Raw genomic sequence first — 16622 nt, forward strand, 5'->3', positions numbered from 1 at the left:
ACAGGTGGTACAGCACACAAGACAACACTGATACTCCTTGCTATTGTGGGGACCCAGTGTTGCTCTCTTGCAGACAGGTGATTTGACTCTTTGCTTTCAGAAGTTGTTAAATGCATGGTCCAGGGAAGCCATCCTTGAGCTGATGCATCAAATATTCCATATAAAACCACTTCTCACCATTGCAATGTATCCATAGGTGCGCACTAGCTCTCTGATCTTGCGCATCTCCTCCTCCAAGTTGACTGCCCAAACCTCACAGATCACTTGACTGTTGTCCACCACGGCAGCTGGCATGGTGATGTGATGGGATGGTTGGTACTTGCCAAGTGAAGATTGGTAGAGAGAGAGGCGAGGAGAGGCTTGTCCTGGACAGAGGGAGGGTTTTACACCTGTGTATTAAATGCAAAGAGAAATTATTAGAAGTGTCTGTGCTTCAGAGTTCGGGTGTAATCAGTGTTTATAGTGTACATTGTAAGCACCTATCAGGTGTATCCTCCAATGGATGTTTCATACATGTCCCTGTATGTACCATTTGTATTGAATAAACAGCATAGTCAACTAAAGTATACAGAAAAAAAAGGAATATGGACATATAGCGTTCTATAGGCTAATGGAGGTGTCTGATGTATACACAAGGGAACTCAAAATGTATATGCGCAAAACTTCCACTACAAACACAATGCGAAGACTTCCTTACAGCTATACACAGTCAAAATAGGCCAAAATTATTTGTAACCTCCTCCGAGTCCCCAGAATGTCAAGTTTATAATTCATTTGAGTCAAGTTAGTTTTACACTGATACAACACATCTACAATAAAACATGATGCGCCTCCACGGCTCCTTTGCAGCTTAAAACCTTATCCTGTGGACTAAAAGGATTGCAGTACCCAATACTTTGTAAATGGGCCTTTACTATTGATGATCGGAAGAGCCATCACTCTATACCTGGTGCACACATCATTTAGCTAATTATTCCACTAACACACAGTGATCCCTCAACATACGATGGTAACCCGTTCCAAATGGACCATCGTTTGTTGAAACCATCGTATGTTGAGGGATCCGTGCAATGTAAAGTATAGGACAGTGGTCTACAACCTGCGGACCTCCAGATGTTGCAAAACTACAACACCCAGCATGCCCGGACAGCCAACGGCTGTCCGGGCATGCTGGGAGTTGTAGTTTTGCAACATCTGGAGTTCCGCAGGTTGAAGACCACTAGTATAGGAAGTTGTACTCACCTGTCCCCGCCGCTCCGGACCGCCACCGCTGCCCTGGATGTCGCCTTCCATCGCTGTTGCCGCGTCCCCAGGGTGTCCCAGACGCTCCGGAAAGGCCTCTGCTTCCCCGGCATCTTTGCTCTCCGTCGCCGTCATCATGTCGCTACGCACGCCGCTCCTATTGGATGACCGGACGGCGTGATAACGACGATGGAGAGTGCCGACGATGCAGGGGATCCCGAAGAGGATGCGCCGGAGCCCCGAGGACAGGTAAGTGATCGTCAGCGGACCACACAGGGCACCATAAACGGCTATCCGGTGGCAGCTGAAGCAGTCTGCGCTGCCGGATAGCCGTTTATGCGATGGCCCCGACATACAAAAGCATCTTATGTTGATGCTGCCTTCAACATGCGATGGCCTCAGAGTACATAACTCATAGGCCCAAATATAAAACAGTTGCTATGATGTACCATGCTGGTGCCAAGTAGGTTACAATTGCCGAATTTTTTTCTTTTTATGACATTAGCAAAACAATAAATAACTACATGTATAACTCCATCTCCAGAACAGCAAATGGTATTTGTTGACCATTTAGCTCAGTGTTCTGCAACCTGTGGTCCAGATGTTGAAATAATAATACTTCAAATTTGCCCCTATAAATCTCCCCCTTAGACTCCTGAAAAATGACGGACACAAGCAGAATACTGGATGGACCCCACTAAAGGCAGCATGTGGCAGATGTGAACCAAGCCTAAGAGATAACCCATAATGTATAACTGCTGGTGGTCCAACCACTGGGGTCCACTGACCTGTTCTGCTTATTGTCCAGAGCTGACCCACATCTGACCCAGTACAGCGCAGGGTTGTGATTCAATGGAGAGATTCATCAAGACATGTGCTGAGGAAAAGATGACCAGTTGCCCATAGCAACCAGATAATTTAAATTTTTTAGAGGCTCATTAAAATTTTTTTAAGTGATCTGATTGGTTGCTTTGTGCAACTGGTCAACGTTGCCTCTGCACAGGTTTAGATGAAGCTCCCCCAATGTTTAGGTCACTGCACTGTGGGGTGATACTGATAAGATATGGATAAGATGCACCATGAATGTTTATGGTGAGAAACCCCTTTTAAAAAGGAACTGAAACAGAAAATGTCTTCCAAAACAGCACCATATCTGTCAGGTTGTGTGTAGTATGGCTGCATTCACATCAATATAACTGAGCTGTAATACCACACACAGCCTCAGGACAGGTGTGGTGCTCTTTTTAGAAGAAATCCACTATGGATAATCCCATTAGGAGCATAAAACACCCTTTCACCATGGATGTAACCTGTCACACCACCACCACCGGACCTCCCTATTATCGAGCGCTGATTGGAATTCACTAAGAATGCCAACCATTGTACCATCGCTCATTTCCACCAACCATGACGCCGCCGACTGAGGCATTCCCAACCATGACGCCCTCTCCCGTGGCATTCCCAACCATGACGCCCTCTCCCGTGGCATTCCCAACCATGACGCCCTCTCCCGTGGCATTCCCAACCATGACGCCCTCTCCCGTGGCATTCCCAACCATGACGCCCTCTCCCGTGGTATGGTACGTCCAAGTGTGCCACTACTTGGACTCCCAACATTACACTGTTACTATTATTCCCAACCATTACCAAGTACTGGTGTCACCATCAGACATGTCACCTCCTAAATGCCACAGATATTCATGATGTCACTGCGTGTCATGTGCCACAATTAGGAAACCATGAGAATAGTGTGTATGCTATAGAGACATAATAGCGGTGTATGCTATAGAGACATAACAGCGTGTATGCTATAGAGACATAACAGCGTGTATGCTATAGAGACATAACAGCGTGTATGCTATAGAGACATAACAGCGTGTATGCTATAGAGACATAACAGCGTGTATGCTATAGAGACATAATAGTGTGTATGCTATAGAGACATAATAGCGTGTATGCTATAGAGACATAACAGCGTGTATGCTATAGAGACATAACAGCGTGTATGCTATAGAGACATAACAGCGTGTATGCTATAGAGACATAACAGCGTGTATGCTAGAGAGACATAACAGCGTGTATGCTAGAGAGACATAACAGCGTGTATGCTATAGAGACATAACAGCGTGTATGCTATAGAGACATAACAGCGTGTATGCTATAGAGACATAACAGCGTGTATGCTATAGAGACATAACAGCGTGTATGCTAGAGAGACATAACAGCGGTATGCTAGAGAGACATAACAGCGTGTATGCTATAGAGACATAACAGCGTGTATGCTATAGAGACATAACAGCGTGTATGCTATAGAGACATAACAGCGTGTATGCTATAGAGACATAATAGTGTGTATACTATAGAGACATAATAGTGTGTATACTATAGAGACATAATAGTGTGTATGCTATAGAGACATAATAGTGTGTATACTATAGAGACATAATAGTGTGTATGCTATAGAGACATAATAGTGTGTATGCTATAGAGACATAATAGTGTGTATGCTATAGAGACATAATAGTGTGTATGCTATAGAGACATAATAGTGTGTATGCTATAGAGACATAATAGTGTGTATACTATAGAGACATAATAGTGTGTATGCTATAGAGACATAATAGTGTGTATACTATAGAGACATAATAGTGTGTATACTATAGAGACATAATAGAGGTATACTATAAAGAAATATAGACATAATAAAGGTATACTATAGAGCAGTGGTTCTTAACCCCAGGGGTTCGGTGAGTTAGTCTCGTGGGTTCGGCGGAGGTCAAGACACAGGCCCGTCGCAACAGGACAGGCAAACCAAGAAATTGCTTGGGGCCCGAGCAGAGCCGGTGTTTGCCTGTCCTATAGCGACAGGGCAATTCCCCCCCATCACTATCAACTCCCTGCGGCCCTGCGTTAAGTTTAAAAACGCAGGGGCCACCGGGAGAAACCGCACGCCGGAACGTCACTGACGTCCCGTGCGTGCGCCCATAGAAACAAAGGCGCCGAGGAACGGAGGATCAAGAAGGAGGCAGACGCACGCTGGCCAGCTTGGTAAATGACCAGCGGCACGTCATCTTCGGAGCACTGAAGTGGGCAGTACACTGTATATGGCTGGAGGCTGTAGGGGGAACCCTGTCTGCGCCTAATGTGTGTGTGTGTGGTGGGGGGGGGGGGGGGGGGGAACCCTGCCTGCGCCTAGTGTGTGTGTGTGTGGGGGGAACCCTGCCTGCGCCTAATGTGTGTGGGGGGGGGAACCCTGCCTGCGCCTAATGTGGGGGGGGGGGAAACCCTGCCTGCGCCTAATGTGGGGGGGGGGGGAACCCTGCCTGCGCCGAATGTGGGGGGGGGGGGGAACCCTGCCTGCGCCTAATGTGGGGGGGGAACCCTGCCTGCGCCTAATGTGGGGGGGGAACCCTGCCTGCGCCTAATGTGGGGGGGGAACCCTGCCTGCGCCTAATGTGGGGGGGGGGGGGGGACCCTGCCAGCGCCTAATGTGGGGGGGGGGGGGGACCCTGCCTGCGCCTAATGTGGGGGGGGGGGGGAACCCTGCCTGCGCCTAATGTGGGGGGGGGGGGAACCCTGCCTGCGCCTAATGTGGGGGGTGGGGGAACCCTGCCTGCGCCTAATGTGGGGAGGGGGGGGGGAACCCTGCCTGCGCCTAATGTGGGGAGGGGGGGGGGAACCCTGCCTGCGCCTAATGTGTGGGGTTGGGGGGGAACCCTGCCTGCGCCTAATGTGGGAGGGGGGGGGGAACCCTGCCTGCGCCTAATGTGGGAGGAGGGGGGGAACCCTGCCTGCGCCTAATGTGGGAGGGGGGGGGGGGGGGGAACCCTGCCTGCGCCTAATGTGGGAGGGGGGGGGGGGGAACCCTGCCTGCGCCTAATGTGGGAGGGGGGGGGGGGGAACCCTGCCTGCGCCTAATGTGGGAGGGGGGGGGGGGGAACCCTGCCTGCGCCTAATGTGGGAGGGGGGGGGAACCCTGCCTGCGCCTAATGTGGGAGGTGGGGGGGGGAACCCTGCCTGCGCCTAATGTGGGGGGGGGGGAACCCTGCCTGCGCCTAATGTGGGGGGGGGGGGAACCCTGCCTGCGCCTAATGTGGGGGGGGGGGGGAACCCTGCCTGCGCCTAATGTGGGGGGGGGGAACCCTGCCTGCGCCTAATGTGGGGGGGGGGGGGGGGAACCCTGCCTGCGCCTAATGTGGGAGGGGGGGGGAACCCTGCCTGCGCCTAATGTGGGAGGGGGGGGGAACCCTGCCTGCGCCTAATGTGGGAGGGGGGGGGAACCCTGCCTGCGCCTAATGTGGGAGGGGGGGAACCCTGCCTGCGCCTAATGTGGGAGGGGGGGAACCCTGCCTGCGCCTAATGTGGGAGGGGGGGAACCCTGCCTGCGCCTAATGTGGGAGGGGGGGGGGAACCCTGCCTGCGCCTAATGTGGGAGGGGGGGGGGGAACCCTGCCTGCGCCTAATGTGGGAGGTGGGGGGGGGAACCCTGCCTGCGCCTAATGTGGGAGGTGGGGGGGGGGAACCCTGCCTGCGCCTAATGTGGGGGGGGGGGGGGGAACCCTGCCTGCGCCTAATGTGGGGGGGGGGGGGAACCCTGCCTGCGCCTAATGTGGGGGGGGGAAACCCTGCCTGCTCCTAATGTGGGGGGGGGGGAAACCCTGCCTGCGCCTAATGTGGGGGGGAACCCTGCCTGCGCCTAATGTGGGGGGGAACCCTGCCTGCGCCTAATGTGGGGGGGAACCCTGCCTGCGCCTAATGTGGGGGGGAACCCTGCCTGCGCCTAATGTGGGGGGGAACCCTGCCTGCGCCTAATGTGTGTGTGTGTGGGGGGGGGGGGGAACCCTGCCTGCGCCTAATGTGGGGGGGGAACCCTGTCTGCGCCTAATGTGTGGGGGGGAACCCTGCCTGCGCCTAATGTGTGGGGGGGAACCCTGCCTGCGCCTAATGTGTGTGTGTGTGTGGGGGGGGGGGTACACTGCCTGTGCCTAATGTGTGTGTGGGGGGGGGGGGGGTAAACTGCCTGCGCCTAATGTGTGTGTGTGTGTGTGTGTGTGTGTGTGTGTGGGGGGTGTAAACTGCCTGCGCCTAATGTGTGTGTGTGTGGGGGGGGGGGGGGGGGTACACTGCCTGCGCCTAATGTGTGTGTGTGGGGGGGTAAACTGCCTGCGCCTAATGTGTGTGTGTGTGTGTGTGTGTGTGGGGTAAACTGCCTGCGCCTAATGTGTGTGTGGGGTGGGGGGGGGGGTAAACTGCCTGCGCTTAATGTGGGGGGGGGGGGGTAAACTGCCTGCACCTAATGTGGGGGGGGGGGGGTAAACTGCCTGCACCTAATGTGGGGGGGGGGTAAACTGCCTGCGCCTAATGTGGGGGGGGTAAACTGCCTGCGCCTAATGTGGGGGGGGTAAACTGCCTGCGCCTAATGTGGGGGGGGGTAAACTGCCTGCGCCTAATGTGGGGGGGGGGGGGGGTAAACTGCCTGCGCCTAATGTGGGGGGGGGGGGGGGGGGGGGGTACACTGCCTGCGCCTAATGTGGGGGGGGGGGTACACTGCCTGCGCCTAATGTGGGGGGGGGGGGAACCCTGCCTGCGCCTAATGTGCGGGGGAACCCTGCCTGCGCCTAATGTGCGGGGGAACCCTGCCTGCGCCTAATGTGCGGGGGAACCCTGCCTGCGCCTAATGTGCGGGGGAACCCTGCCTGCGCCTAATGTGCGGGGGAACCCTGCCTGCGCCTAATGTGCGGGGGAACCCTGCCTGCGCCTAATGTGCGGGGGAACCCTGCCTGCGCCTAATGTGCGGGGGAACCCTGCCTGCGCCTAATGTGCGGGGGAACCCTGCCTGCGCCTAATGTGCGGGGGAACCCTGCCTGCGCCTAATGTGCGGGGGAACCCTGCCTGCGCCTAATGTGCGGGGGAACCCTGCCTGCGCCTAATGTGCGGGGGAACCCTGCCTGCGCCTAATGTGCGGGGGAACCCTGCCTGCGCCTAATGTGCGGGGGAACCCTGCCTGCGCCTAATGTGCGGGGGAACCCTGCCTGCGCCTAATGTGCGGGGGAACCCTGCCTGCGCCTAATGTGCGGGGGAACCCTGCCTGCGCCTAATGTGCGGGGGAACCCTGCCTGCGCCTAATGTGCGGGGGAACCCTGCCTGCGCCTAATGTGTGGGGGAACACTGCCTGCGCCTAATGTGCGGGGGAACCCTGCCTGCGCCTAATGTGCGGGGGAACCCTGCCTGCGCCTAATGTGTGGGGGAACACTGCCTGCGCCTAATGTGTGGGGGAACACTGCCTGCGCCTAATGTGCGGGGGAACACTGCCTGCGCCTAATGTGTCATAATGGTTTTGTTCATTTTGTGCACCTATTTATATATAAATACTTAAATATATACCTCCTATGTTTTGAATTTGAAAAAATTCATATTTTATTTTTCCAATTAAGAGGGGTTCGGTGAATGCGCATTTGAAACTGGTGGGTTCAGTACCTCCAACAAGGTTAAGAACCACTGCTCTAGAGACATATGTCTATATACAGATAGATACAGAATACTATAGACAGTCGGATTTTAGTCTATAGACCAATAAGCCACAAACATGGGATCCACCAGGCCCGTGTCCCGGGAGCTGCTGTTCCAGCGTCCATACTCCTAACTATCTGCTGGGCGCACAGGCCTCCACCCGCCTCGCCATAACCGGCCTCACCTCCCGAGCTCTGCCCTGAACCGCCAGGCACCAGGCCGCACAGACGGATCTCCTCCAGTGGTAGCCTGCGTAACCGCCTCTCTATGGTACCGTCCTCTGATAACTGCCCAGCTACTCCAGCTCCTCGTCTCTATGGTGTAAGAGGTAAAGCAGACAGCCGCCTACCGTACAGCGAGTCACAGAGCTGTGATCTACCTGGTGCGCATGCGTGAAGCAGTGGAGAGCGCGTCCCGAGAACGGCGCAGGCGCAGCTACGCCGGTAGACTACGCGTGCGTAACAAACTGTACAATACTCGCGTGGTGTTTGTCCCATGACAAAGCTTTTGTATTATGTTTAGAAGTCTGGTAGTTCTTGTATACAGCGCGTGTATTATACTGCCACCTAACGTCCAATCTATATTACTACACTCTACTTGGTACTCTAATTTCCTACCCACACATATGGCACTTCAGAGTGACATATTATGCCCAAACAATATCACATAGAGCAGTGTTTCCCGAGAAGGGTGTCTCCAGCTGTGACATTACTACAACCTTCAGCTTCGGCTCTTCCGGCATGCTGGGAGTTGTAGTTTTGTCACAGTTGGAGGCACCCAGAGACTGGTCTAAACCTTGGCAACAAAAATGAATACACCTCTAAGGCTGGGTTCACACTACGTTTTTTCCATAATGTTCCATCCGTTTTTTTGCCATACGGTTTTCTTTAGAAAAACGGATTGAAAACAGTATGGCAAAAACGTAGTGTGAACCCAGCCTTAGGCTGGATTCACACCACGTTTTGTTAAATACGGCTCCCGTATACGGCTGGGAGGAGGGGGCTTAATCGCGGAGCCCGCCCGTATTCGGGAACCGTATTTAATGTATGTATATGAGCCGACCGGAGTGAACCGCAGCCTCCGGTCGGCTTCGTTTTCGTCCGTATGCGGTTTCCCGACCGCAGGCAAAAACGTGGTCGACCACGTTTTTGCCTGCGGTCGGGAAACCGCATACAGACGAAAAACGAAGCCGACCGGAGGCCGCGGTTCACTCCGGTCGGCTCATAGACATACATTAAATACGGTTCCCGAATACGGCTGAGTGCGGGCGCCGCGATTAAGCCCCCCCCCCTCCTCCCAGCCGTATACGGGAACCGTATTTAACAAAACGTGGTGTGAACCCAGCCTAAGTGGAAATCTCTAAATTGGTCCTAAAGTGTCAATATTGTGTGTTTGCTGCATTATTTTCCAGCACTGCCTTAGGGTGCATGCACACCACGTTTTCACTGACGGATCCATCTGGGGGAGGGGAAAACCATGCGCTCCCGTACCCCAGCCGGTATGGCGCTGAAATCCATTGACTTTACTCCGGTAGGCTCATTTTCGACCCGTATCCGGTTTTGTGACCGGACCTCAAAACGTAGTATACTACATTTTGAGGTCCGGTCAGAAAACCGGATACGGGTAAAATGAGCTGACCGGAGTAAAACAGGGACTCCGGTCAGCTCATTAAAGTCAATGGATTTCACCGCCGATCCGGCTGGGGTACGGGAGCGCACGTTTTCCCCTCCCCCAGACGGATCTGGCACCCGTACAGTGAAAACGTGGTGTGCATGCACCCTTAAAGGGGTATTCCGGCCAAAGACATCTTATGCCCTAAGATGTATGATCGCGGGGGGGGGGGGGCCTTCTGCTGGGACCCCCCATGATCTCCATGCAGCACCCACATTCTATGCAGGGCTGCTGCCCCAGTCTTGGAAATCTCTGTCTTTCTGGGACTGGAGACATCACGCCACGCCCCATCCATTCATGTCGCGCCCCCTTCCATGGACAAGAATGTCATTGGCGTGACGTCTCCAGGGGGAGGGGGGGGGCAGCGGTGGGCCCCCTGTGATCGCACATCTTAGGGGATAAGATGTCTTTGGCCAGAACACCCCTTTAAAGGGGTACTCCGCCCCTGGCATCTTAACCCCTATCCAAAGGATAGGGGATAAGATGTTAGATCGCCGTGGTCCCGCTGCTGGGGACCCCGGGGATCACCGCTGCGGATCCCCGCCATCATTACTGCACAGAGCGAGTTCGCTCTGTGCGTAATGACGTGCAATACAGGGGCCGGAGCAGCGTGACGTCATAGCTCCGCCCCTCATGACATCACGTCCCGTCCCCTTAATGCAAGTCTATGGCAGGGGGCATGACGACCACCACGCCCCCTCCCATAGACTTGTATTGACGGGGGCGGGCCGTGACGTCACGAGGGGCGGAGCCGTGACGTAACGATGCTCCGGCCCCTGTATTGCCCGTCTTTACGTGCGGAGCAATCTTGCTCTGCGCAGTAATGATAGCGGGGTGCTGCAGCAGCGATCCCCGGGGTCCCCAGCAGCGGGACCCCGGCGATCTGACATCTTATCCCCTATCCTTTGTATAGGGGATAAGATGTCTAGGGGCGGAGTACCCCTTTAAGCCTCTTCAGCATGGAGTTCACCAAAGCTTCACAGGTTGTCACCAGAGTCCTCATCCTTGTCCTTGGTTTCTTTACCAAGGCAGTTTTCGTCTTGGAGGTGTGTTTGGGGTGGTTATTATGTTGGAATACTGCCCTGAGGCCGAGTCTCCAAAAGAAGGTAGGGGGGGGGGCTTATGCTCTATTTCAGTATGTCACAGTACATGTTGGCATTCATGGTTTCCTCAATGAACTGTAGCCCCCCAGGTCCAGCAGCACTCATGCAGCCACAGACCATGACATTCCTACCCAAATGTTTGACTGTAGTCAAGACATTGATCAACAAAGAAGTATATTGGCACTCACCACTTCAGATGCTATATCTTCTTTAATCGTGCAAAAGGGTAAAACAGTCAGGTCGGGTTAGGACGCCAACAGAGAGCTTGCAGTGACAACGCTGTTTCACACCGTCCGGTGTATCATCAGACTACCAGACAGGGTAGTCTGATGATACACCAGACACTTCTTTGTTGATCATTGTCATCCGCGGACTGCATTTTACATAGGAGTGCACCCCACGGATGCTCACCACCTTGACCACATACCCGTGACATCACTCACTCATCCATTCATACCAGCGTATATATGGGTAGTGGCGACAACTGTATCTTTTGGATTGTAGTCAAGACATACTTGTCTTCGTACTCCTCACCTGGTTTCTACGACACACGTCTGACATCATCTGAACCAAATAAGTTTATCTTGGTCCCAGTAATTCATGCCCTTATTCTTCAGCAAGCTGTTTGTAGGCTTTCTTGTGTATCAACTTTAGAAGAGGCTCCTTTCTGTGATGACAGCCTTCCAGACCAATTTAATGCAGTGTGTGGCGAATGGTCAGGTTGCTTTCACACCCCTTCAACCTCTGCAGCAATGCTGGCAGAAGCTATGCATCTATTTCCCAAAGACAACCTTTGGATATTACGCTGAGCATGTGCACTCAACTTCCTTGGTTGACCATGGCGAGGCCCTTTCTGAGTGGAACCTGTCCTGTGAAACCACTCAGTTTTAGGGTCTTATAGCCTAGACCATCTTAATATAGAATGAAATAGAATAATACAAAATAACACCTTACACAATGTTGTCATTGTGTGTATATCTAGATCATATATTTGAAACAGAGGGAAACACCCCAAAATGTTTTACACAATCAAAAAATGAGTTCTAGAAAAACCCTTCCTAATAAAATATATAAAAGGAGATTTATCAAGGTCCGTAGTAGATTTTTTTTTCCGTAAAAAAGTTGCGCACGTACGACTTTTCTATACATGCTGCGACTTTTTGATTTTTACTTATTCCAAAGCACATTTCTGGAATCTGCTAACATACCGTAGTATTTATTTATTTTTACTTTGCAGTGGTCATGTATTTATCAAATGCAATAGTAGCTATTTATGAAGAAAAAAAGTAGCATCTCCATTTAAAAGGCGCATATGTATTCCAGGTCCAACCTGGCTTACAGAAAGCTACTACGTTAATGTTAATTATAGAAAAAAATTAGCCTAGACCATCTTAATATAGAATGAAATAGAATAATACAAAATAACACCTTACACAATGTTGTCATTGTGTGTATATCTAGATCATATATTTGAAACAGAGGGAAACACCCCAAAATGTTTTACACAATCAAAAAATGAGTTCTAGAAAAACCCTTCCTAATAAAATATATAAAAGGAGATTTATCAAGGTCCGTAGTAGATTTTTTTTTCCGTAAAAAAGTTGCGCACGTACGACTTTTCTATACATGCTGCGACTTTTTGATTTTTACTTATTCCAAAGCACATTTCTGGAATCTGCTAACATACCGTAGTATTTATTTATTTTTACTTTGCAGTGGTCATGTATTTATCAAATGCAATAGTAGCTATTTATGAAGAAAAAAAGTAGCATCTCCATTTAAAAGGCGCATATGTATTCCAGGTCCAACCTGGCTTACAGAAAGCTACTACGTTAATGTTAATTATAGAAAAAAATTAATTATATAACTAATAACTCTATTAATTTTAAGGTTGAAAATACACACTGCACACCTTGTTAATTTTAGGACACGTACATGCTGGCGTACCCACTAAATTTTAAAATTAATGTTGTGTTAAAATAGGCACAAAGTAGTTGTGTATGACTTTTTCCAGACTACGTAAATAACCCATATGTGGCACTAAAATTTTTCCTTAAAAAAAGAAACATCCATAGTAATACAGCTTCATGCATATTTTGGGGTGGGTAATGTACTGAGACATTTTTTGTGTGGCTTCTTTATTGTTTATGTGCCTGTTGGTGCTGCATTGTCTTCCTTCCTGACGTAAACTCCGGCCTCGATGCAACAACACAAGACTCCGCCCAGCAACGTCACAAAATGCCACGTCACTCTCTAGCAACGCTACTGGTAATAAAGGGTTGATAAAGAACTTCGGCTATTAACATTAAGGAAAACATTTCTGCCTTAAAGAATACTTTTGTAAGCGGGTTTCACGGATTTTGCTTAGGTGCGATTTATTTATCAAGGTCGTGATAAATACGTCACATGTAAGCAAAAATAAGTTTAAAAAAATTGTCATATAAAAGCCATACGTTTGAAAGGAATGATAAATCTCTTTCATAATGCTTTATTTAAAAAAAAAAATACAGATCACATACATGTAGGGGGAGTGGAGGACACAGCACACACCAATGAGTAAGCACATAGGCACTTTATGACATGTATCATTGATGTGGACAGGTAGTCCCTGTATACATACTGTATGCAACAGCTTTAGGCTAGCAAGTTGGCAGATTTTCTGGTGGGCTAACAGACCTACAATAGGGAATCACTGGAAATGTGCAGCCCTCTCCTATTTATGTTTATTTCAGATTGCACAGCACCAGTCTCTTCATAGGGAGATTGGGCACCATAGGATATTGTCAGTCTTCAGGTGTGCCTGTGTAAAAGAATTTAAAAAAAGGCAAAGAGCAATTACATGGTATAAAGCTAAAATAATGATATTTAATTAAATATATAAATAAATGGACAACACCACAGGTCGTTTGTGGTTTGCCCAAACAGATAATCAAAGAAAATATCGTAAAACTTCTTAAAATATATAACCTCTCACTTACCACCAAATAGAATAAAAAAAAAAAAAAACATTGACAATTTTATATAGGATTACTTACTTATGCAGAGTATCAAATAGAATTTGTGTCCATTTGACTGTGATATAGCTGTAATCCAGAATTGCTTAAAGGACAGCTGTAGTGCAAGACTTTTATATATTTCTGTGCCCGGGCCTCAAAAATAAACAAAATAAACTTTAACTCACCTTCCTACGTTCCCCTGTTGGTCCGGTACAGGCCTCACGGTCCAGCGGTGCTAACCTCATTCAACTTCCTGGGGACGGGGACGCCACAGAGCCATCGGCGTATCACCTCCCGCAGCGATGTCCCACCCCGGCCGGTGATAGGCTGAGCCCACTGTCATGTAAGGAGCTCTGGCTGGCTTCTTACATGACAGTTGGCTCAGCCTATCACCGGCCGGGGCGGAACATCGCTGCGGCCGGTGATACGCCGACGGCTCTGCAGCGTCCCCGTCCCCAGGAAGTTGAATGAGGTTAGCACCGCTGGACCGTGAGGCCTGTGCCGGACCAACGGGGGAACGTAGTAAGGTGAGTTAAAGTTTATTTTGTTTACTTTTTGAGGCCCCGGGCACAGGAATATATAAAAGTCTTGCACTACAGTTGTCCTTTAAGGTATATAGGTGAATTTATGCAGTCCTGAATACTGAATGAAAAGAACAAAATTGTTTCAAATTAGACATTATGTGGGGGCGTGACCTGGCGGTTGAGATGAGTGTCCGCACACTGTAGGTGCTCCCACTCAGAATCTGCATTTCATCTATCCTGCATTGAATCCTGGAGTCCTTGACCCCACAAACTCGTCTCAGGACCCGAGCTATGGCCCCTAAACTGGATCCTGCTAGAAACAAAGACCGTTCCACCGTAGAAAAGCTCCTGGACTATGCCCGCGCTGAAAAACAAGATGGCGCTAGGCAGGCCGGAGCTTGTGTTTCACCTGCGGACTAAGAGGGACGGGACACTCCCCTTCATGATGAGGGCTGTGAATCCCCTGAACCAACCCTCCGGGAGGTGAGCAACACGCTTGTGCTGGCCATCCAGACATCCCGGACCTCACTTACCGGGAAGATGTAGGATGGAGGAGATCAGGGTGGACGTTGGTCTCCTGCGGCAGGACTTCCAAAACCTCCGGGATCGGGTGGCGGAGACGGAGACCTGCATCTCCACACTGAAAGACACGGTGCAGCCCCTTCCTTCCTCCCTCCGTTCGGTCCAGGAACAGCTAGAAACAGTCCGTCAGAAGAACGACGACCTTGAGAACCGGCTGCGCCGGAACAATATCCGGAGGATTGGTCTGCCGGAGCGCATGGAGGGCCAGAACCCGGGGGCCTATGTGGGGGCCTGGATCAGAGAGCTCTTCCTGGACGTCCCCTTCTCTGCCGCGTATGCTGTGGAAAGAGCACATTGTGTACCTTCTAAGCCACCCATACCTAGTGCGCCTCCGCGTCCACTGCTGGTAAGGTTCCTAAACTGCAACGACCGGGATCTGATTCTTCGGTCTGCTCGGCAGTTGCCTGAAATTATAGTGCACAATGCCAAAGTGTCTATCTTCCCGGACTTTTCCTCCGATCTACAACGCAGGAGGGCCTCTTTTACATATGTCAAGGCAAGGCTGCGGGAGAGGGGGTTGCCATACTCCATGGCTTACCCTGCACGTCTTCAGGATGTGGACGGAGACCGGGCCGTATTCTTCTCTACTCCACAAGATGTGGATGACCGGCTGAGTTGACGGCGCTGATCCTGAATCTCCCTATGATGCTACCCCACCTGTGATGCCTGCTGTTGGTGCCTACTACGGTGGCTTCCGCTGTGTGCCCTACCTTCCTTTCCTTTAACCCCCCTCCCCCCTGTCCATTTATTGCCTTTTGAGACTTCTCTGTTGAGAGCAAGGTACTGTGCTCCCCCATGGCCCCCATTTCTTTGCCCCTTCCCTTCCCCCCTTCCCCCCCCCTATACATCCCCTCCGTCTGGTCCCCTGCAATCCCTGGACCTATGCCTGTGGCAGATCGCTGCCCCTGGTTCGGACTCTGAATCTCCACTTGGACTTTCGCCTGGAGTTTTTTGCTGGACATCTAATGGCCGTTTTTCCCCCTCTCCCCTTTTTGTGTCTGCCCTGGTGCTTAGCTCTGATGTTTCCTGGCTGCTGAACTCCTTTCCTGTGCTGTCCATTGGCCTCCCCCCCTCCCCCCTACAGCCCCCCCCCCTTAGTTGGTGGGGGGGGGGGATTTTGAATTACGCTGGCACTTGACTTTATGTCCTTTTCTCCCCTCCTTCCTCTCTCCTCTCCTTTAGCTCCTCTCCTCCCCCTTCCGCCCCTCGTTCTCCTGTGGCCTCTGCTTTCACCACTCCCCCCCCCCCGCTCTCCTGGTATCTTGTTCCTTTCTTCCTCCTTTTTTCCTTCCTTCTTTCCCTTTCCCCTTCTTCCAAGTGGTCCCTCCCCCTTTCCCCTCTCCTTACTCCCCCTCCCCCTGTCCTGTCCTGTCTTGGGCCTGCCCCTGACAGTTGGGGCCCCTTGTTCCCCTCTGCCCCCTATTTTCCGCCCTTTGTCCCTTCTACCTCCCCCATCTATCCTCTCTTCCCCTCCTCTCCCCTTTTGCTCTCCTAACCCTTTCTCTTCCTTCCGTCACTGCTGTTTTCCTCTGGTCCATATCTCTCAGTGTCTGCTCAAGGATCTCCATAGTTATCATGTGTAAGCAGGTTCTCCCCACTAGATGGAGCTATTGCTCAACTGATGCTTTTTCAGCACTGGAATTGTTTGGTTTTATGTTATGTTTTCCTTTTTGTCCCCCGGGTTGTTAGGGGGCTGCTTTCCTACGTTTGTCCCTTGCTTTTGTTGTATACTATGTGTTACTATGACGCATTACCACCTGCGTGCCCTTTTGTTTCTTGGCCTGGACGGGCACTGATTGTATTGCGTGCTCAAGTCCACTCACTTTCTACTGTATGTTCTACCTGTTGATATGGCAGATCTTAGGATAATGTCATGGAATATTAGAGGAGCCCGCACCCCATATTGTTGCATTGCAAGAAACTCATCTTACTCCTGATAAGGCTTGCCAGTTTACTAAACCATGGGTCCAATGGTCCCAACACTCATTTCACAC

General features: G+C 51.1%; 2 protein-coding genes across 6 annotated transcripts in view; one reads left to right on the top strand and one right to left on the bottom strand.

The window, feature by feature from the left end:
- The window catches only part of CNOT8 (CCR4-NOT transcription complex subunit 8), a 37293-nt gene extending 29042 nt beyond the window's left edge, over positions 1–8251 (bottom strand). The window contains exons 1-2 of one of the 5 annotated variants that reach the window (XM_056516806.1): positions 8132–8251; positions 178–389 (exon numbers count right to left, since the gene is read on the bottom strand). In XM_056516806.1, the coding sequence (XP_056372781.1) occupies positions 178–389; positions 8132–8249 (330 nt within the window). In that variant the 5' untranslated portion in view covers positions 8250–8251. The other 4 variants (XM_056516805.1, XM_056516809.1, XM_056516808.1 and 1 more) reach the window with 4 other exon arrangements.
- A 2970-nt stretch (positions 8252–11221) lies between these two features.
- The window catches only part of FAXDC2 (fatty acid hydroxylase domain containing 2), a 125881-nt gene continuing 120480 nt past the window's right edge, over positions 11222–16622 (top strand). The window contains exon 1 of the mRNA XM_056516811.1: positions 11222–11241. Coding sequence (XP_056372786.1) covers positions 11239–11241 — 3 coding nt within the window. The 5' untranslated portion in view covers positions 11222–11238. The remainder of the gene's footprint in view (positions 11242–16622) is intronic.

The sequence above is a fragment of the Hyla sarda genome, chromosome 4 (assembly GCF_029499605.1).
Source record: "Hyla sarda isolate aHylSar1 chromosome 4, aHylSar1.hap1, whole genome shotgun sequence".
NCBI lineage: Eukaryota > Metazoa > Chordata > Amphibia > Anura > Hylidae > Hyla > Hyla sarda.